This window comes from Falco rusticolus, chromosome 9, assembly GCF_015220075.1.
Source record: "Falco rusticolus isolate bFalRus1 chromosome 9, bFalRus1.pri, whole genome shotgun sequence".
In the NCBI taxonomy this organism is placed as follows: Eukaryota; Metazoa; Chordata; class Aves; order Falconiformes; family Falconidae; genus Falco; species Falco rusticolus.
This window is the reverse complement of record NC_051195.1, coordinates 22,779,750-22,801,480: the sequence shown is the minus strand read 5'-3', so window position 1 is coordinate 22,801,480 and position 21,731 is coordinate 22,779,750. Positions and strand designations below refer to the sequence as shown.

General features: G+C 43.5%; 1 protein-coding gene and 1 long non-coding RNA gene across 4 annotated transcripts in view; one reads left to right on the top strand and one right to left on the bottom strand.

Moving 5' to 3' along the window:
• A1CF (APOBEC1 complementation factor) overlaps positions 1 to 21,731 on the bottom strand; it is a 30,598-nt gene that overhangs the window by 4,928 nt on the left and 3,939 nt on the right. The window contains exons 2-10 of one of the 3 annotated variants that reach the window (XM_037399473.1): positions 18,987 to 19,130; positions 14,876 to 15,010; positions 14,558 to 14,688; positions 12,850 to 13,088; positions 9,454 to 9,618; positions 5,930 to 6,027; positions 4,746 to 5,016; positions 3,072 to 3,280; positions 625 to 761 (exon numbers count right to left, since the gene is read on the bottom strand). In XM_037399473.1, coding sequence (XP_037255370.1) covers positions 625 to 761; positions 3,072 to 3,280; positions 4,746 to 5,016; positions 5,930 to 6,027; positions 9,454 to 9,618; positions 12,850 to 13,088; positions 14,558 to 14,688; positions 14,876 to 15,010; positions 18,987 to 19,085 — 1,484 coding nt within the window. In that variant the 5' untranslated portion in view covers positions 19,086 to 19,130. The remainder of the gene's footprint in view (positions 1 to 624; positions 762 to 3,071; positions 3,281 to 4,745; positions 5,017 to 5,929; positions 6,028 to 9,453; positions 9,619 to 12,849; positions 13,089 to 14,557; positions 14,689 to 14,875; positions 15,011 to 18,986; positions 19,131 to 21,731) is intronic. The other 2 variants (XM_037399474.1, XM_037399475.1) reach the window with 2 other exon arrangements.
• LOC119153267 lies at positions 3 to 21,302 on the top strand. Its single transcript, XR_005106102.1, has 3 exons — positions 3 to 499; positions 15,815 to 15,821; positions 21,292 to 21,302. It is a non-coding gene; the product is annotated as an uncharacterized LOC119153267 (long non-coding RNA).

Genomic DNA, 21,731 nt, shown 5'->3' with positions numbered 1-21,731 from the left:
GAGTACAGCAAAATGTTAGCTTGTTTGGTTTTTTTTTCTCTAGGATGTTCCTGCAAGATGTTTTGATCCACTCATAGATGGCATCATCCCACATATCAAATGGAAACATTATTTTACTGTGCTGATGCATTAACAAAAGCACTCTCCCGTAGCAGTCCAGTTTCTTTGCTGAGTTTATTAGCCCTGTGTCTTGTTTTGGACACAATATCCTTTCAGAGGATGTTGTGCATTTTCAGTCCAAAAGAAAGCCTACTGCAGTCTGGGGTTTTCTTTAAAATACACAGCAAACAATGGTTTAGGTCAGAAATGTTTAGAATCATACTCGGAGCTGAATTATCAGTGTGTTCCTTTAGGCTGTTTTCTTTTTCCCACAAGAGCTATCATCTGCTTTGGTTTTGTACTAAGAAGCACCCTTTTGCCTGATTTTTTCTGACTGTCTGTAATCTTTGCGCCACCAGAGAGAGAGAGCACCAAGCATGGCAGACATCGCTGTCAGTCTGTTTTAGTTTGTGGATTTTTTTCTCACTAATATATGTATTAAAAAAAGCCATAGAGACCTATGCAATTGTCTTTTAAGGACAGATGCTAGGGAAAAAACCCAGAAAACCTCAGATAGTTACATACATGGTGGGGTTCTGGCTGGCAAGGGCAGGGATAGTGATTTTGTAGAGGAAGAGCTGTCTTTGGTCTTGGCCAATTGCAGAGTGGAGCTGGTAAACAGGCTGTCCCCAGTTGTTTTTCTGGCAGATTTCTTCTAAGATCTAGAAGGGATAAAAGGGATTTTTACTTGGGTTAATTGCTGCACAGTAGCCTTCTTATCCAGATCCAGCCCCTGCACTGGTCAGCTTCCTTCCCTCCAAAGGGCTTTCAGGGGTGTTGTGGCAGCTTTCCCAAGGCTTAGCAAAAAACCAAACCAAACCAAAACAAAAAACCCCAAGGCAGACAGGATACTACATTCACCTTGCAGTATAAGAATCATCTAAATGTTTTATACTTTGAAAATCTGTCTAATTCCTGAACTTAATTATCATTAAATTGAATGTCTTTGTCCTTTTGCTGATTAGCTGTTTTATTCTGTTATCGGTGTGGTTTTCTTTGCATTCTCCCCAGAAACTCTGTTTAACAGTGCTAAAACACTAGGGTTGCATTCATCTCCACTACTCTGTTACCTCCCTGGCTTAGTGGGTTATAGTGCATGAAAAGTCCAAATAGCAGTCTTTTAAAAAAGAAAGAAAAGAAAAATTAAAAAGAAAAAAGGCTGTGTTTCCATCCAATTAATTATACAGGGTTCAATAGGCGATTTCTGCTTCTAGTTTGAAAGAGAAATGCTGAACCATGTTGCTCCCAGCCTTAGCACAGCTTATTCCATGGTAATTGGGAATTGCTGCCTGGAAACACTCTTGCTTTGGCTTGGTATTTCTTTTTTTTAACCTGCTGGGTATGTGCTGTCCCGAATGGGTTTGAACACAGCATGGTTCCCCTGCCTTCCCATGAGTCGTGTTTGGACCAGTTATTTTTTTCAGGTAGCTCCACCAGACCTGACGCTTAGCTGAGAAGATGCTGGGTCTTGGGACTTTGCGACATTGGCCATGCTGCCAGCTGGCCAGACTGGAGACCCCAGGTGCCTCCAACCTGTGTCTTTCTGTGGTCTACCTTATTTAAAATTTACACTTAGTGTTATTTAAAATTACAATCTAAAATTTGAATGTCAGTGCTACTTTTAATTTTGTAATCATAGCTCCAGCTGAAGTTTAGCACTTTGTAGTGTAAATAAACCAGTTTATTGCATTTCTTGACTGTGTCAACACTTGTTCCCTGCTGTCCCAACACCTTTATACAGATGTCAGTTTTATAATGTTACATCGACACTTAAATCCTTGATAAGGCAGATCTACTTATTAACACCGAGCATCCCAGCTAGGTAGTGGGAACAAAATCCATCATTCAAAGATGCTGTTAAAACAGTCTTAGGGTAGTGATTGGGAGAGGCTGACCAAGTTGACAGGTATTAATGAGGCTGTCTTATTAATGAAGCTGTTGTGAAGCAAGTTGCAGCTGTTTAAGACCTGCTGTTGTGAAATAGTAGCAGTGGGGGCATTAGAGAGCTCAGCTGCTTGGAAAATGTGCCCCAAACCCCTGATGTTGCAAGTGCCCCATGTCATTACTGCACCATATGAAATATGTGCAGTGGGGGGCTGACATAGCTGGGAAGAGGGAAAAACGAATTTCACCTGTTCTAAGGCAGTGCAGCACCACTCAGGCTATTTCAGCCATCTTACATGCTGATAAAACAGAGTGAGAGAACTGAAATTTTGCAGGGAGGGTGGAAAAAAACCACTTTCCAGTTTTCTAAGAGAGAAAAGGATGTTTTCATAGACTTTGGCAAACCAGATGTTAATTAACAGAAGTGTTAATAGGCAACAAGGTGCTTCAAAAGTCAGGGTGAAGTTAGTTTCTCATGTTGCTTTGGATGATGTAAGGGGAAAGGAGTTGCTGTAAGAGCCAGACCCTCAGAAACTCAGGGAATTTGTTCTGGGTTTGTTCTCCTCAGTCCTCATCCACCTGTCTGCATCCCAGTCCCTCACGCACAACCACATCAAAAGCCTCCTTGAGCAATCAGAGTTTCTGTGCTGGGCTGAGTTGGGCAGTCAGTCAACACCTCTTCCCCCATAAATTATTTAAAATATACATTGTTTTTCTATATATGTGCATTCATTCTTTGGTGAAGCCCCAAACTTTGCTTCTTGTTTATCAAATCTATTTTGGGTGAGAATTTCTTTACTCTCAGTGCTCTTATGGAGCGGCAGCCATAGGTGGATTTCATTTTACACCCATGGGTGTTTATGAAAATTCTCTTCTGAGGGAGAGCAGATGCTGTTCTCCAGGGAGGCAGGTGGGTATTGCAAGATGCAACTAGTGGTGTTTGATTTTTCTAATGTCTTTTGAGATGCAAGAACAGATTTAGTCATCAGTCCCCAGTGCAGATTCAAGCAGGGAACTGTTTTATCAAAAACATTTTGGGCAGCGACAGCCTCTGGCCAGGATATTTACTCTCTTTTTTGCACACCTACCTGAGGAGCGAGTTTGATCCCCTGGGGCTTTAGTGTGATGTGGTTCATCGGTGTGAGCTCCATTCCTGGCAAGAGGTCGTAGAGTTTATCCTCTCCCCTCTTTTCTCCTTTGGGCTGGTATCCACGCCCCAGGCCCGTGTACGCCAGGTAGCCGCGACCTCCCAGTCCTCTAACTCCCGCAGCCCCTACAGGTACATTCATGTAAATTTCTAGGAATGTAAGAAGGCATTAAACTGAATCAAATCGCCGGAAAAATTACCCTGATTCTTGCTGAAATGGAAAAGTTAGCCCCACTCACCAAGTTTGGGAAGAAGATGGGCAGGAGCTCCCCCCTAGCCTGCTGCTGGGATAACCCAGGCTCAGCATTGACACCCTCTGGGTTTGGGCTCATATGCTTGGACAGGTGAGGGGGTTTGGGCAGCTCCCTGCTTCTTTCTGACAGTTTCCATCTTGTCTAGTCGGTTTTGATTTCATGACATTGTTCTACCCAGATTTGTAGTCGAAAGGCAGACAAGGGACAACTGATGCCACTTGCTACCCACCAGTGTAATTTCACTTATATTAAGAATTCAGTTTATACAATCCCTTGCTTGTGTGAATCAAAATCCTTTTTTGTTTTCCCCCATTACACTTCCATTTTTCCTCAGGGAGCCCTATTTGGGAGTCTGGGGGGACTTTAAGGCAGGAGAGGGCTGGTGGGTTATCACACCTGCACCTTTCCCAATGCAACCTTCACAGAATCTGGCTTCACCCATGTGGGCAAAAACATGGGGGGCAGCAAGGGAAATTCCTACCTCCTTGTCATCTTCCTTGGGAAGGAGGAAAAACTGGCACAGTCCTTGCCAGCCCTGCTGGGGTGCTACGTGGGATCCTAGTCTGCTGTGGGACCTGCCCGTAGGCTTGGGGACACAAGCTGACTGGCACAGGCATCTTCTTTGGAGGGAAGATCAAATGGGCAGATTTTTTTTTTGCTAGCCCCCAAGCTTACTTCTGCACTTACCAAATGACACCTGCAATGATATTTAATTTGGGGGAACCTGAGCATGGGGATTTGATTTGGTCCCCAGTGTAGTCACCTGAGATCAAAGGCAGAGCCCCAGCAGCTTTCAGAAATACCCTCTGTTCTCGTAGACTGCTTATTATTAGGTTAATTTTTCCCCCCCAAAAAAGGAGTCTCTCTCCCATAGCACACAATTAATGGCTTTCTTGATTTCAGCACTGGTTCCCTACCCTGCATCAGCAATGTGACCTCCTTGGGAAACTGTGGCTTTGGGTCAGAAAACACCAGGACTGGCAAAACTTTCTCTGTGACCTTCAAAGCAAAGAGGAAACACAGCAGACAGCTGTGCTGGTGGCTGGTTGAGGGACTTGCTCTGAAGGGGGGAAAGCCAGGAGGATTCATGGTTTATTTACACTGGAGCGAGGGCAATTTGGAAACTTTTCCAGGCTTGCTCCAGGAAAATGATCATTTTTTTCATGCCCTGCTTAGTCTGCTGTAAGATTGCTACACCTTTGTGAAGGACAGAGCCTAAACCTTGTGTTCTCCATCCCTCTTTGAAAGGGGTCCAGCTCACAGGACAAAGTCAACACCATCAACACAAGCCTAGGGAGCAGCCCCCCAAGCCTCAGAGGAGGTATTTTGCTAGAGCAGAGCATTGGTGTGATGGGAGTTACCTCGGATGGATGGAGGCCGGATGATGCTCCTGTTGCTGAGCCCCTTGGTGGCAGGGAAGTGGAGGTTGGGGATAGCTGTGTAAGCCTGGGGTGCATAGAATACCGGGGCACCCAGATAGGCAGTGGCAGGGTCATACACGTGTCCAAAGGCGTAGGTGTATTCTCCTTGCAGCATGGTACCTCTGCCGCCTGTGCCCCGGGTGTATCTGACGTAGCTGTCTTTGTCAACAGGTTTGGCTAATGTCACCTCGATCGGGGACCCATCCAGCACCTTCACACCAAGGTGGTGGGGAGAGAGCACGGGAGAACCATAAGTGTAAGTCTTCAAAATACATGGAGATTATCCTGCCTAGGGAGGTGTTTTACCCCCATGGTTTGCTAACAGGGTAGGAACATGGAGAAAACTACCCAAAACCCCCGAAATTTCCCTCCCATGGGTGAAAGAAAGCACTGGCTGTGTGAAGGCTTAATGCATTGAGAGCACCCAGCCCTGACCACAGCCAGGAGAGGCTCCTTAACCAAATCAGTACATTTGTGAAGCCTTCCTAAGGTTTTGCTTCCCTGCAAAGTAGCATGTAAATCAGTGAGGTTATATGTACTCCTATGGAGAATACCAGTAGCGCTAAAAATAGGAGCGAGGTTAACACCTCTTTGGGAACAGCTCTTGCATTACAGTGCCGTGAATTACATGCAGTGCAAGAAATACTAAACACAGCAACCTCCTTGCAAATCCACATCTAAATTTGAAGCAGATGTTTTGGGTTGACCTTGTTTGTCCCAGTTTGCCATTCACACGCTGCCCTGCGAGTGTTTTTGTTGGCAGACATGGAACAAGGATATGAGTGTGAGCCAAGGGAATTTGTAACCCCTCATTTCTTAGTCCTTGTTTCAGCTTTGCTCTGCCTTTTTTTTTTTTTTTTTTTCCTTTTTCTGGGCGGTGAAATACAGTCTGAGCTGGGCAAACATTTAGCACAACTGCAAGGAGCAAGAAGCCAAAATGAACAGTTTGTGTACATCAGAGGTGCTGAAAAATGAATCCAGGAGTATAAAAGTAGCCTGCAAAGAGAAATAGGGCTAACACCTTCAGGATGTTTTTGTAGCTAATAAACTAGGCAGCCTTGTTTCATCTGTGTAACGATTTACTGCTCATAAGCCCCACAAACTAGCATTTATAGCAGCTTTACCTTTCCATTCAAGGCTTTCATAGCTTCCACTGCATATTCTCTTTTATTAAAGTGCACAAAGGCGTAGTCTCTAATTTTCTTTACTCTCTCTACCGCACCTGCAGAAAACATTTGAATATTAGTTGGAAATGGGTATTAGTTGGAAAATGCAGACTTGAAAGAGCAGCTATGTTAGGTTATGAGCTCTTGGAGAGCAAAGGCTGACCAAGGGTATAAGAACAAGGGGACAGTGTCTTCTTACCTCTTAGGATATATATGCCATGTTAAAGTAAATATATAATGGCTGCAGTATTTCAAGGCAAGCTAGAGGTATTTGGGGTCAGACACCAGTAAATTTCCCATTAAACTGGAATGGTTTTCTCCTGCCCAAAATGCTCTGTTGGATGCTACTTTTGGTGTTGTCTCCCTTCTGTGACCACCCAAGGCCAGATGGCTGAGCAGAAAGTGCAACAGCCCAGGATTTGGTTACACTCCTTGGTAATGTCACCATGTGATTGCCACCTCCATGGTTTCGTATGTGCGTTGTACATGTTACTCAGAAGCAGCTTCAGGAAAGCTGGTGCTTCTGCCATAAAACAAGGAGGCTCTTCTCTTAGCCATCGACTCAGGATGTTCAGCAAGAACGAGCACCCAGCCCTGCCTGGGACACAGCAGCCCTGAGCATGGCGATGGGCTGAGACTGATGGGGCAGCAGGTCTGGCCCTAAGAAACAGGCTTTCCTGTGCAAGTGGGGCATCTCTTGGATGGGGCCCCACTTGGTGAAGGATCCCCATTGCCAGGGATGCTTCGATTCGCCTGGACGCAGCCCCGATCAGCCTGCTGTAGCTGCAGTGTTGGCCCTGCCAGGCGTGGAGTTGGGCTGGAGACCCCCACCCTGGTACCTGCTGCCTGAATCTTTCTTATGCCTCTGTGATTACCCAAAATAATTCGAATGTAAATGGTTTATTGTTCTTCTCTTCTGCATCTACCCTCTACAGCTTTCACTTTCCCTTGTCAGCTGCTCTGCTGCTGGGAACTTCTCAGCACTGAGATACTCGGCACTAACAAGTTTTTCTCTAAAATAACCACACTAAGCCTATTCCCTGTGGTTACAAAATTTAGACATCTGCCTTTTCTTCTTTAATTGTTCATCTTCCCTGCTTCTGTGGCTTGGGAAGCACATTGTCAACCGGCCCAGCTACCGTAACACCCCCAAACACATCCTTTAGAAATACAGCTAAGGGATGCTGAACTACTCTTCTGTTGGCTTCATACCCTTTAAAGCTGAACAGGTGCACAGGGAAATGTCATATTGCCACAAAAAGCACTTATTTAAATAACTGCAAGAGAAAATATATTTCTTTGGGGTTTATGGGGAGTCATTAGGAGCTCCAGTGGACTAAATGAAGTTTCTCCCAGCCTAAAACCTGAGCAGCCTGCACGTCTGCAAAATGACACCGGAATGGTAAGTGGCACTTCATGTCCTTCTGGGATCGAAAGATGATTTTCTAAGCCTGAAGTTATGGGTGTTATATGCTGATGCCTTGTTTACAAGTCAAGGCTTTAATGAACTCTCTGTGTTTTGAAAATCCCCCTTCTGCCTCCTTGAGAGCGCTCTGTGTTACTGATCCTAAAACTCTTGTTCTTCCCTGCTTCTGCCTCTGCTGGGGCAAAGCAACGCAATACCCAACCTCAGGTCATCTCCACAGAGAGACTGTCTATGTAATGGTACAGGGGGAATATTGTCCCCTTTGGTACACTTGGAGAGAATGACCTTCCTGCTGGAAACTTTGCCAGGGATGAGGATTTTTGCCAAAATCTCTAGCGAGCAAAGGCAGGGCTTTTCAGTGAGACGAGAGGTGCATACCTCTATAGAAGTCATCAGGCAATGATTGTGGCACAGATTTAAGGGGTGATACTTGTATTATGTTATAACTTGAGATGTGTCTACAGAGCCTGTAGTAATTGCTCTGTCATGGGGACCACTGAATTGCAACTCCTTTTGCTAGGATCATTTTTTATTGCATGACTTGGTTTTGTCAAAACAGCTTCTTAATTCCCTGGATCAAATGTACACTTCAGGCCAGCGGTACTGAAATACAGCACGATGAATAAGGCGGATAACCAAGGGTGGGAAGTGAATAATTTCAGATCCTTGTTGACTTTTTTGATTGTAATCTCACTATAACTTAAACTGCATTTGCTCTCCCCAGAGCTCAGGTTTTACTACTCTGGTGCACATGTCTCTTTAAAGCATGGCACAGCTTTAGAAGAGGCATTCCTGATTTATCCACAATAAATAAAGCTGTCCATTTAAAAAATAAAAAGAATTTCCATCATGAGAAGTAAAATAGTAAAGTGAAAATTAAAGATGATACAGATCTTCTGTTGTTGTACCAGAAAACTTGTCTCAGGAGCAAAGCAGACGACAGTCACCAAAGTGTCAAAGGTGCATAAATGTGTTTCTGGGGAGTGCAAGCAGTTCAGTGTTCAGGAGCAAAACCGGGTAAGTAAAAGAAGGAAAGAGTTGAATGGGATGATACATATTTAACTTGGGTAAAATGGAATGTCTAACAGCTTGATGGTGGCTAAAAGTGTCAGCCAGAAACATTAGAAGGACAGAAAGGGCTCATAAGGAAACCTTTTAAAGACCTTTGCATTGCGGCCTAGTGCAGAAAAAGAAAGGTATGGAGCAGATAAAAAGTTAGTGAAGGAAAAATGAAGCTCTGTAGTGTATTTTTAAAAATCAATGGAAGGAAGTTAACAGGAATGAGATGAAAGGCTATTTCACATTGACAAGCTTAAGTTACTAATGCCTAGCGGACTGTGTGGCTTGGAGAGCTGCAGAAATGGGTTATTTTTACTTTGTTGTTTTTGGGAGGAATTCCCTAAATCTAGAGCAACTCAGAAGTAAAATCTCCTTTGAAAGTGAGCAGGATTTTTATTCCCAATGAATCTACTTGCATTTTGAAAAATCTCACCTTAAGTGCATGTAATGTATGCCGTGAAAGAATACCGTCATATTCTGTGTTAAATGATAATCACTGATTATTCACAAATTTACAGGAGAATGTGGGGATTTCTGTATGAAAATGATAGCATTCAGAATTTAGATAGACTGGATAAAAGCATTTGTATTAAATCACTCTATTTCTATCACCATCCCTTGCCACAGAAGAATGCTGAGACCACCCAGCTGTTTCACCGAGTCTCTCTTTTTAAGAAAGACTGAAATTATTCAAAATCATTGTTAAGGCACAGGCATCCCCATGCAGCATTTTGGATCTCTTCCAGTTGCCAATCACTCTAAAAAGGTTAGTAGTGTTGTTAGCTGGAAATTAAGCAGCTCTTAACAGTATGTCATGATGTGCATGTTGGGTGGGAGCCTTCAGCCTTATAATAATTTTTGTGGCATTACACATGAACGTTTTACAGTGGAAAACTGGTCATTTTTATATCTTTCTTTGGCATTTTATGAATGGAGACATATTTCCGTTTGCAGTGGCAGTACTTATTGAGGAGCTACCATGTCAATGAGTTCATACCTGGTTTGATGCTGTTGAACTCCTTTTCTATGGTCTCTTCAGTGGTTGAGAGCATGAGGTTCCTCACGTAGAGAATTTTTACTGATGACATGGTGTCTTCATCCACCTCCACTTCTGGTTCTGCCCAGTCAACGGCGATAGGGTGTCCCCACAACTGGATCCTTCCTTTAAAGGAATTGGCACTGTCAGTGTCAGACAGGCTTTTGTTCCTCTCACTTCTGCTCAGAGACTATTTCACGTGCAGTATGAGCAGCAGAGTAGGTCAGCTCTGCAAATGTGACCAAAATAAGCCTTTCTAGATTAAAGCATGTCTGTTTCGCTAACTCATTTCTAAAAGCAGATGGTCACACTTAGAGCATGCTCCCACTAATACCTTACGTGCCTGCAGAAATGCAGTGTCCAGAACCAAATTCACCAATGTCCACTTTCCCTGGAGTGCTCTCTAAATGGAAATATTTTAATGAACTTAAAAAAATCCCTCTTGGCTGCAAAAGTTTAATTCCCTAGATAATAAGAAAGGGATCTAGAAGTCCCAGATGGATGAAATTAAATAGTAAAAGCAAGGATGTATCTATGTGCAAGTATTTGAAGTTGTATGGTTCCCACTGGGTGAAGTTGCAGCAGAAATAGTAGAAAGGAGGCAGAAATAGTGGAAAGGAGGGACATGAAAAGTTATCGAGGCATAATACAGGGTGTGGGTGCGGAGAAGCCCGTGGGCTCTGCACATACTAGATCAAGCTGCTGAGGGGCAGGGAATAAAAACAGCAAATAAAGAGGCAAAGACAATGTCACCATGTGATTATGCTGGGGTCCACAATCATTTACATTGAGTCACCAAACCTGTTAAGTAATTGATTAGTCAATTAGTGATGTTTAATATGTAATGAAAACTGACTGCCACAGCCTTGTCTCAAAGCTGTGGGAATCGCAGTGATGAGCAGCAGGACACGAAGTAAAGCAGAAGGACCTCTACACTGTGATGGTTTCTTCATCTCCTGTCTTCTATAGATGGCAATGATACCTCTTTCCTCCCTTCCCTGCCCCTTCTGCATATCTTGCAGGGAGATCTTTTCTGTTCAGGAGTGATTGAGATCTGGCCACCCACTAAGAACCAGAGCCCCACATTTCTTGTGCTCTGTCTGTGGCTCACTTTTTCTTCAGCAGCTTTATTTGGCCCAACAGCTGGTTCTTTGGTTGTACAGTACAAAATTTCTGTGGGATAATTTTCCACCTTAGCACACAGAAGTAGTGCTAGATAGTTCTTCCAAATAATGAAATAAAATGTCTGCCTTTTCTGCAAATGTCCCCCAAAGTGTAAATGGGTCTTTCTGTGTTTTTTCTTTCTTTCTTTCTCTCTGATCTTTATGACATGAAGTTGAAGTCCTCTGAGGCCTTAATTATGCTAAAACCTGAAAGAAACCCAGGGATGCTTATGCCAGCAGAGGGAAAATGAGAATCCTGCAAAACATTTTTTGAGAGATCTGAAAAAGGCATCCTGTCTTGTATCTCTGCTTGGATAACCCATCTAAGATTGAATTTGAGCTTAAAACCAGAGAAAATCAGAGGGCAAATGTAGAAACTGGAGACCTGTTTTTCTATATTGGAAGTGAAAATTAGCAAACTAAATGGAAAGAGGCTGCTCTCTGCTAGGAAAGCTCATGAATGAGCTGGGATTTGTGGAGCAAGGTTGGGCTGATGTTCAGCTTTCAGCACTGTCCAGTCTGACTCAGGCTGTTAGCGACCAGAAGTAAAGAGATGGCTGCTAATGGCAGCCAGCTGAAATAAGAGGCTGTGTGCCCCTTTCTGAATTGCCATTTTCTGTTCAATAGCAGAAATAATGACCTGGTTGACTTGTGGCAAGGAGCTAAGCTTTGTGACTGCACTAGCCTTTTGCTAAAACCCAGTCTTCCTCCACCCTCTTGTTTAACCAGGAGACAGGACAAAGTTTTCATAAAAAGCATCTTCTGTTTTGAGCATTTCTGTCTCTTCTACAAAGCTCCCACAAAGAGCAGCAAGGTTCAGAGAAAAGGAAGTGTCTTGGTAATGATATTCAATCTCACATTCATCCAGTGCATCAGCTGGAGACACGTTCATTTCTGGCTTGAAACTTTTTTCAAGTTCGTCCAGTATGTTTCAACATCAGAAGACTCTGGCTCCTGCTCAGGCCTTTGAAATTCCCCAAACTGTTTACCAAGATGTTCCTAAATTGGAAATCACTAGTGCATTGCACATGCCTGTTCTGAGCTACGTGCTTGTTCCATCTGTCTCACTGTCTTTGCTCAGGATTTCAAGTGCTCTGCTCCCTCAAGGCTGCCATCGGCAGCTGTGGCTGTTGCCTACTCCTTCCTTAGTTCTTGATATAGAAATCATGGAGAAGTTTTGCTGAAGCACAGACCAGCTGAACATGCTCCCACAATCAGAGAGATGCTAAACTGATGCAGAAAGTGTAGAACAGAGGGAAGAATAGTCAGTGTGAGATATCCCACGATAGCTAAGCATATTCTGCACTTGAAATCGTGCCCGTGTTTTTACAACAAGAAAAAAAGATTGAAATTACTTGGGATGTTTCGTGAACTTTCATGCCATATAAGAAGGGGTGAAAGAAGGCTTGTGGGTTATGAACAAGTCTCAAAACAGAAGGTTTATTGGATTCTTCCACCAGCAAGTGAGCTGGGTTTGACAAAGCAATACAGGAGCTGCTGAGCATAAGAAAGCATGAAAAATTTGTTGAAATCACTGGAAATGCACTTAATGTTAAGTGACTTCTTCATCTAACACCTGCCAAACCTCTCTCTGCTTCACAATGGTCTTTGAATATCCCCCAGCACTAAATTGCATAACTTGTTCTTCATATTGTTTAAATCCTAAAGCAATTCCTCATTTCAAGTTTTCCTCCCATATGGAAAATATCCATTTTCAGGAACATCCTCAATACATTCTGAAGACTGGACATGTTCTTGGATGCTTTCCTGACTGATTTTCTCTGAGAGGCCATAATTGAGGCTATATTTTATACATAACCCAAGATAATCACAGGATAATACATATGCTACAACAGAGCTGTATAGATACACACAGCTAAATCAACCTAGCTGTATTTTTAGTAAATTCAAGCTCCTAAATGAAGACCATGGATAACGAGCATGGTCCTACATTGGGATCTGTAGTGAATTGTTCACTCTGCACCCCAGAGCCAGGGTGACTTCATCAGCCAGCCATGGTGCATTGGGGTCCCTCCTTGCTCTGAGTGTTTCTAGCAGCTGAGAGGAGAAAACCCAGCAGCTTTTGCTTCCATGGGTACTTGGTTCCTCTGGAGACTTTGGTCTCACCGCAGCACATGTACATAGGTGACCCTTGAGACTTAGCCACCCCTACCCACTCCCCATCTGTACTAACCTGGGAGCAATTTTCTCCTGGCCATAGCTGCTGCCCGATGGCTTTCATATTCCACAAAAGCAAAACCCCGGTTTTTTGTTTTATCAGCTGCACTAGGGTAGACAATGACGTCCACGACTCCATCTGTGACTTTCTTCATCTCTGCTAAAATTTCCTCCCTCTTCTTTGTTTTGGGAATCCCTCCCACAAACAGGCGGCAGTTGTCCACACTGGCACAGACTCCGAGGAGACGCCCATTCCTGAATATAGACAACATTGCTAGTTTGTTAGAAGTCAGTTCTCAAAGAGAAAAAAATTCAAATAAACCCCTCTCTTGTCCCAAAACAGAAGGTCAAACACAAGGTCTCCTGCTTCGGTGGCGTATGTTTTTGGGGATATCCAAGTGGTCTTGCTCAATGAAAAGCTAAAGTAAAGGCTGCCACTGTACTACATTTGACATCAAAGTAAGGCAGCACAGTGGATATCAAGGATTTGAGATCAGGGAGAAACTGAAGACAAATTTTTCTTCCTGGGATTCTCCCTTTTGCTATGGGCAAAAATGGCTGCCACCAGGCAACTGTACCTACCACCCATGGTCACAGCATTGACTCTTGTGTTGCCACCAGTATAAGCCAGGATTTGTTGTTTTCACCAGTGACTTCTAGCTTCCCAGTCATCATCTGGCCTCATGGCTGAGGGTTTAGGGAAAGAAAACCCCTTGTCATGGAGAGACACCATTTGGGGCTTTCTGATGCCAACTGTTGTGCAGACCTCAAAGTAAAAATTCCCTTACATGCACCTTGCTCATCTTTTCATGGTCCAAGTATCTCTTGCAGGTCTTGAGAAGTTAAAAACTTCTTTAGAGCAGTCTTTGGATCAAGGGAAGTAAGCAGAGGAGGAGGTGGAGGTGGATGAAGCCTGATCTTTAAGACCTTCTAACCTCTGATACAAATGATGTTTCCAAGCCCTCTGTGTGCCTTGTGACCTGCTCATCCTTAGGGTTGCTAGTAAAGCAATTCACAACTCCTATTTTTTTTACAAGAAATGAAAGCAAAAGCCATAAAATTGTCAAAATGTCTTATCTCTAAATGCTTTTAAGCAAAGGCATCTACTCATCCCACTTTGAACTGGCAAAAACCCATTAAAAGTAGTTGAAATCAAAGCAAAGCATATTGCCTCTATGTTGTTGATTTCTGGGTGTGGTGTTCCCCGTTTTTAGTCACAAACATGAGGGCTTTTTCTGTTTCTATCTATTAGGAATTGTCACTGTTTTCCCAATTGTTTTCCATCTTATTTCACCATTTTTTGCAATCGCTCTGTCTCCCAGAACATATCTGCAGTATAGGTCATGAGAGTGACTGTGAGTAGGAATAAATTAATAAAAAACAGCCCAGAGGGGAACATGAAATAAACAGCGATAGTCAGGTGAAAGTTAATTTGATCCAAGGCAAGTTATGTTTTCCGATGTTCTGATAGATTTTTTAATATTTTTTTTTGTAAGGAAGAAATTTCCTGCAAAAAAATTTGACTCTGATGAGTCCTACATACTGCTTTTGTAGTACAGCATAAAACAGTGACTGCACAGGGATACAAGAGGTGACCTTTTAAAGTTTATCTAGTGTATCTAAATATCCTTCCCCTGAGCTGCAAATAAAAATATGCTTTACATAAAAAAAACAGATTAATATATATAATTTAAAGTTGATGTGAAGATGTTTGCCACACTCACCTGATTTCATAATTATTGAGTTGTTTTATTGCATTCTTTGCCTCCTGTTTATTTGAGAAGGTCACAAAGGCATAGCCCCTGTTGTTGCCATTAAAGTCCATCATCATTCTCATTTCGTAGATTTTGCCAATCTACAAATAGGGAGAAAAAGTTTTGTCAGCAAGAGGGAGGTACTTAGGTAAGACTGGGTGCTTCCTTGACTATATCATGTCAGACCTCCGCCAGTAGTCTGGGCCAAATCATCTCCAGTTCAGTCTTGACATGCAGCTTTCATCATCGCTAACCTCTGCAATACAGCTACCCACCATAAAGTCTTACTTTTTCACACAGTGGTATAAGTTCATCTTCAAAGAGGTCTCGGGGCAGCTTCCCAACAAAGATCTCACACCCCCTCTCCGGCGGAGGGCCATCCCAGCCAGGTGGTGGGCCTCCATATTTCCTCTGCCCATTTTCCTGCCATGGAGGAAAGTAAAAGAACGGTTTAGATACAGATTTTAAATGTGGATGTAACCAACCCTTTCTCAGGGAATGATGCTTTAGACATGCTCTGTTACCAGTGGGCTGGAGGCAGACACCCTCATTCCCTTCAAGGAGCAACTCTTTACAGGCTCATCAGAGATAACACAGTATGCATTGGCTGCCCCACTGCCAGATCTGTACGGAAAGGCTTTGCTAACCCAGTTAGTATGCTGGTGAAGTGCTGGTGAAGTACTGGAGAAGGGTCTGGTTTGTACTAGCTGAGTTTTGTAAGAAGCATACACTGGTCTACAACTGAATCTGCAACTCAACTGCTACTTCAGATGTCCAAGATGGAGACAATCCAATACCTCCTTGGAAAACGTAGGTCTTCTTGGCTATGGGAGCTGAATCTCTGTGGACGGTGTGTTAGTTGTGGACTGCGTAATATAACACTGAAAACTTTATAAATTGTCATGATTGTTCATCCAATCATAAACATTTATAAGCAGTGACATTGCTTTTTATTTTAGTAACTGATGGAGAGCTTCCTGCTCTACAGACCAAAGGAAAAATGTGGGAAGTATCATGTCTCAAAGCAGAAGGACTTTCAAAATCAGAAGGCATTTGGACCTCAGAAAGTGCTAATATAGGGAGACAACTGAGGATGAAGGTAGAAATTTGGAGACATCCGGACAGAGTGGTGAGGTGAGGGAAGCCCAAATCATCATTGGCAGTAGGTGATGCTGGAGCTGCTCAACGCCCTTGAAAAAAGAAGTTTGTGTCAGCAGTTGGGCTTAGGGAAGAGGTAGTGATACTTGGCGCAAGGTGTGGTAAGGACCTGGGCCTGGAGAAACGGTGCATCCCAACACCCACCCCTTCCTGCACCCAGGAGCTGTGAGACCCTTTCTACAGCTGTGCCCCTAGCCCTCAATAACAGTCAAAGGTGTGAAGACCTGCCAATATTTTCTCTTTTTGCTATGTTTTTGCTAGGCTCCTCTCCTATTTTTAATCAACTTTCCTGTAGTTCTTGTTTTCCTTCTTTCCTTAATTCTCATCCTTTCCTTCCTTTCTTTCTTTCTTTCTTTCTTTTTCTTTTTCTTTCTTTTTCTTTTTCTTTTTTCTTTTTCTTTCTTTCTTTTTCTTTCTTTCTTTTTCTTTCTTTCTTTCTTTCTTTTTCTTTCTTTCTTTCTTTTTCTTCCTTTCTTTCTTTTTCTTCCTTTCTTTCTTTTTCTTCCTTTCTTTCTTTTTCTTCCTTTCTTTCTTTTTCTTCCTTTCTTTCTTTTTCTTTCTTTCTTTCTTTCTTTTTCTTTCTTTCTTTCTTTTTCTTCCTTTCTTTCTTTTTCTTTCTTTCTTTCTTTCTTTTTCTTTCTTTCTTTTCCTTCCTTCGTTCCGTCCTTCCTTCCTTCCACCTCCTTCCCTCTTCTCCTTCTCCTGTCCTGTAGCAATATCCTGCTCCGCTGGAATTCTGGTCATTCTTCTATTTTTGGATCCCTGATCATTTCTGTAGTCATTTCCCACTCTGGGATTATTCCAGGCAAGTGAATGCCTGTACAACTAGCTGAAGAGGAAGGCCTAAAGCACATAAGCAAACAGGGATCCTTGCAGGAAAATAAGAATATAGCACAAGCTCCTTCAGTTTTCCTAAGCCTGTAACAGGTCCTGAATTATCTATGCTCATTCCTGTTTTGCACATGTTTTCAGCATAGTGATGGAGTCACAGAGACATTTGAATTTATGAACGAATTTTTACAGCAGATCTAACAGGAAGACCATGATGTTTCAGGCTATTTTTTTGCTCCCAGTTTGGCTGAACAGAGCATGTTGCTGGCATGGGATTTTTCTGTCTCTCAAGCCATTAGTTAGGTGAAGACAAAAAGTGATGTTTGTGTTTTGTGTTGTTGCAGTGATCTGCAATCTTCACTGGCGTGTCAGCTGAAGGAATGCTGAGCTCATCAGTAATGGTCTGAAAACTGCCAAGGAAGTCTTACTGTCCCACTTTAAGCCAAGTGAGAGACAATCATAGAATCATTTAGGTTGGAAAAGACCTTTGAGATCATCAAGTCCAACCATTAACCCAGCTCTGCCAAGGCCATCACTAAACAATGTCCCTGAGCACCGCATCTCTGCATTTTTTAAACACCTCCAGGGATGGTCATTCCACCACCTCCCCGGGCAGCCTGGTCCAATGCTTCACCACCCTTCCAGTGAAGAAAGTTTTCCTAATATCCAATCTAAACATCCCCCGGCACAACTTGAGACCATTTCCTTTCATCCTGTCTCTTGTTACCTGGGAGAAGAGACTGACCACACCTGCCTACAGCCCCTTTCAACAAGGTCCCCCCTGAGCCTCCTCCTCTCCAGGCTAAAAAGCCCCAGTTCCCTCAGCTGCTCCTCATAAGACTTGTGTCCCAGACCCTTCACCAGCTTTGCTGCCCTTCTCTGGACACGCTCCAGGACCTCTGTGTCCTTCTCGAAGTGAGGGGCCCAAACCTGAGCACAGTATTCGAGGTGCAGCCTCAGCAGTGCTGAGTACAGGGGGACAGTCACTGCCCTTGTCCTGCTGGCCACACTGTTTCAGACACAAGCCAGGATGCTCTTGGCCTTCTTGGCTACCTAAGCACACAATCAAACTATTCTTGTTTTTTTATTTTGTCAGTGTCTGTGTGAGCTGATATGCAAGGAGGTACAGCAAGAAATAAAGTCTTCCCTGTCTGCAGTGGCTTGCTTTGGGCTTGAATGCAGCATCTCAACAAACTCATCTGGACAAAGTGTCTGGAGGGAAGGAGGACTTCATCATTCACTTCACAAAGATGAGTGATCCTGATGTGCACGGTGGAAGAAGTTGTTTGGCTGGACAAAGAGGTAGGTTGGAAGAAAAGCCCAAAGAGACATGGGAAAGGAATTTAGGAGAGGGGGAAAAAAGTAAGCTTGGAATGGAAAAGGTAGGGAGATAGAAGATGTTGCGGGGCGTGTGGGAGCTGAGGGCTGAAATCTGTGGTTTAGGAATAAGCTATAGCCAGATGTGGTAATAGGAAACACTTAGGACCAGGATAAAGAAAGCCACAGTAAATATAAGGGAGAGAAACTATTTATCTTCTGGGTCAGGTACAGCAGGAAACTCCCGCAAGGGCAACAAACGCAGCTGCTGGCCTGGTCCTGGGGCACACAGATTAAGTGCTATAGGAAAATGCTTTCCCAGGAGTCTCAGTTTTTGCTTTGGGCTGTTGTGCCCTCTAGTGCTGCACAAAGCAAGGCAAAGTTCAAGGCAGCCACCTGCCTCAATTTCAGTGCTTTCAGTTACTTCTTCCAGGATGCAAGGTCAGTCTTGTTAGTGTTCAATGGTTTTGAAAAATTAGCTTGTTTTGGTCATGCTAACTTAGAAAGACTTCTTCGGACAGCATTTGAAGGACATGCCGAGTCTCCACCTGCCCAAAACAGAGGAAGCTTTGCCCTTGGAGACCTTGCTCCTAAACTGGGAGCAAATTTTTGGTGTTTGAGCAGGTGAGGCGCCTGCCTCACATGCACTTGCATGTGTGCAAGGACCTGTACAAAAGGCAGATCTGGTGATGACATGTTGGACTTCCTATAGCCAAATCTGGACCTATGCTCTTCTGAAACTTTGTTTAGTCGGTTTTCTTTGCTATACTAACAACCACCACAGTCATGGCTTTCAGGCAGCAGTCCCAAACTTTCCCAACATTTATCAGTGCTCAAGGGTTTTTTTCTACCTTTACCATACTTTGGCATAGGGCAAATAATTTCTGGATAAATAATATCCTGCTATATAAGAGACAGCATCTATTACATGTAGTTATATGCAGCATATATGTTAGAGAAAAGCAGAGAGGAGAAGAAGAATGAGCAAGGAGTGCTTCATGCGTACAGATTCGCTGCTCAAGCCCCCAGTGCAATACATCGCCTCAGGATGAAGCCAGACACTGCACAAAAGGACGTGACCATGAGTTCCTACCTGGATCAAATTATATCCCGTTCGCTGAATTAATGCACGGAGGGCGGCTTCTTTCTGTATGCCGGTCAATCCATCCCCGGATTTGTGATTTGATTCCATTGTGAGTGATTATCAGCAAAAAAGCAGGTTAATTAAGGGTGCTCACTGCAATCAAATTTAAGATAAATTAAATAAATTAATATGGCTAGGAGGAGAAAGTCCACCCTCCTGAGAAAGTTAACAGGATTGTTCTTCCTAAATCAGTTATTTTGAAATAAAAACAAACCAAAACACCACAGACTGTGGAAAAGCAAAAGTATCCCCCTCATTGCATGAAAATAAATAGCATATAAACCCACAGTCAGATTTTGGACAGTACTCCAGTGAGATGCAGAGGGGTATTGTAACGTATTGGTGCACATGTCTTAGGTGGGATACACATTGCCTAATCCTGCACTGAAGACATGATGATGAGTCCTTCATGCCATTGCATTCCATTCATGCTGGGAAGATAACCTTGTACAAGCCATGACTATAGCACTTTATGAGAAACAATGCCTAGGTCCAGATTTGGCCAATTTTTAAAAATCAAGGAAGTGGGAGAACTTATTTAGGTTCAGGACTAGAACAACCTTTGGTTCAGATGTTTTGATTCAGAGCTGTAATTTTATTTAACAATATCTAATTAAAGATTTTTTAAAGTATTGTTTTTGGGTTGAAAACACCATAAAGCTGAAACGTGAATAGGGCTACACACTGGCAAATGGATATTTATAAGATGGACTTGCTACGTATAATTTCCAGCTGTCCTGTTTTTCCTGTGTGCAGAGCTTTGAGCTTGTGCAAAAACCATTTGACAGAGCCAGGCACAGAAACAGGGCATGCAGGTGCAATGTTGAGCTTGAGGACTCGTGATGATGGGTTGATGCTGAACACCAGCAAGAGCAAACCAATTGCCTCCTTGGGTCCTCATAGGCAGGATATGTGCTGTTGGCTGGTAGGACCAAGAACTTCATATTAGAAATCACTAAACTGTGTAATCCAAAATGATTGTTACAGCCTTAAATTGCTTTCATTGTACAAAGGTGGAGGCAATGAAAGGTGATGATAACTCCCAGATTTTCTTGGAAAGCAAACAGTGCCAAAAGGGGCCAGGGTGGGTATAATGGGGCTGAGGGGGACAGGGGGGTCCCATGGCAGAGGGGTGGGGAAGGGCATGGGATGGTGGTGGGGATGCTGAGTAGGGGAGAAGGGAAATCTGGAGGAGCAGAGGTGGGGTGACAGAAACATGCAAGAAGGATGGATTGGTGTGGCTACACCCTGAGCTAATTCCAAATTTTGGGGAGAGGACCCTAAACAATTCCCCTGTACCGCAGGTCTCTTGGCACATGAGGATTGCAAGTAAAGAAATGCAGATAAAGAAGTGCAACCTATCCAGCTACAGCAGACTTTCTGGGTATGATATGATGCTCTGGAAATAACTGACTGTTTAGCACCAAAACCTTTTATTAGCACTTGTCATTTTGGGGGTTTATTGATGGAAGAGCTAAGGTTTGAGGCTGGCCATTCTGTCTGTGGGCATTACTTGCTCTATGCTCCTACATCTTTGTATCCTGGAAGACATAAACAGGTGCTTCTAATTTAAATAGATGGGTTATTCTCAGTGCCAAAAATGGGGCATGAGCCCAGGTGTTTGGAGGATCTCAGCTTTGTGTCACTCAGGCTCTCCCACACTGAGCTCCAGAGACCACAGCTTACATACTTGAGAATAGAGACATCCCTGTAATGCCGCATTTTGCAGCTATTTATTGTTGAGGTTTGTGAGACTTTTCTGATTTTGACGGTTGTTTGTTTTTTCTCCTGAGCTCCCTGGTTCTCCAGGGTTTTAATTACTACCAACGTACAGGGGCTGGGAGATGGACTGTCCAATATGATAGCTCTCTTCTGTCTCTTAATTCCAAAATTAATGTTTTCTGCCCAATTATTGTTTTGTTTTGCCCTTGCTAGAGGGTGGCAGCAAATCCTTATTGATGCTTGTGGTTCTTGTGCTCACCAACTCTTCCGGAGCTGGGGTTCAGCACGGCATGGGGCAGGATTAGCACACTACTTTGCAAATATGAGGTGGATGCTTAACAAGGAAAAAACAGTCATTCAAAAAACCCAATTAAAATCCAAATTGGTTTTGCATCCTCACCTTCTGGGCAGAGACAGCTATACACACCTATAAAGGAAAGCTCTGCCGTACTGCAAATTGGCCCCTTGTATTTTGCTTTGCTGCATCCTGGTTTCATCAGGGGTTTTGAGCAATCAAATTGGATATACTTAGCACACATCTGACAGTGCTCCATGAGTCTCTGTTAGCCCCTTATATCGGACTTGAGCCCATCCTTATGTGCCTGAAGGCTGGGGCAAGTGTGGGTACACAAAACGGGATGGCTGTACTATGCAGATATCCTCTAATATTCACTGCCTTGGATTTCGTAATTTTTTTTCTTCTCTATCAGGTATCTCAGTGCTGCAGGACCTGCTTCCCACCAGGGAGGACTGCCCTGGGTGTTGGAGCACAGAGACAGGCAACAGGCTGCCTGCAGCCAGCAGACACGTCGTCCTGTGCCAGCAGCGTCTCCTCTCCATGCCGGGAAAGCAGCTGGACTGCAGCCAGACAAACCTCGGCAGATTTCCATAGTGACTGAGGTTTCCAGTCTGTCCCCAGCCACAACCTAGACAGATGAGTAGTGTAAGAACCTTATTTTATACTACCCCTGC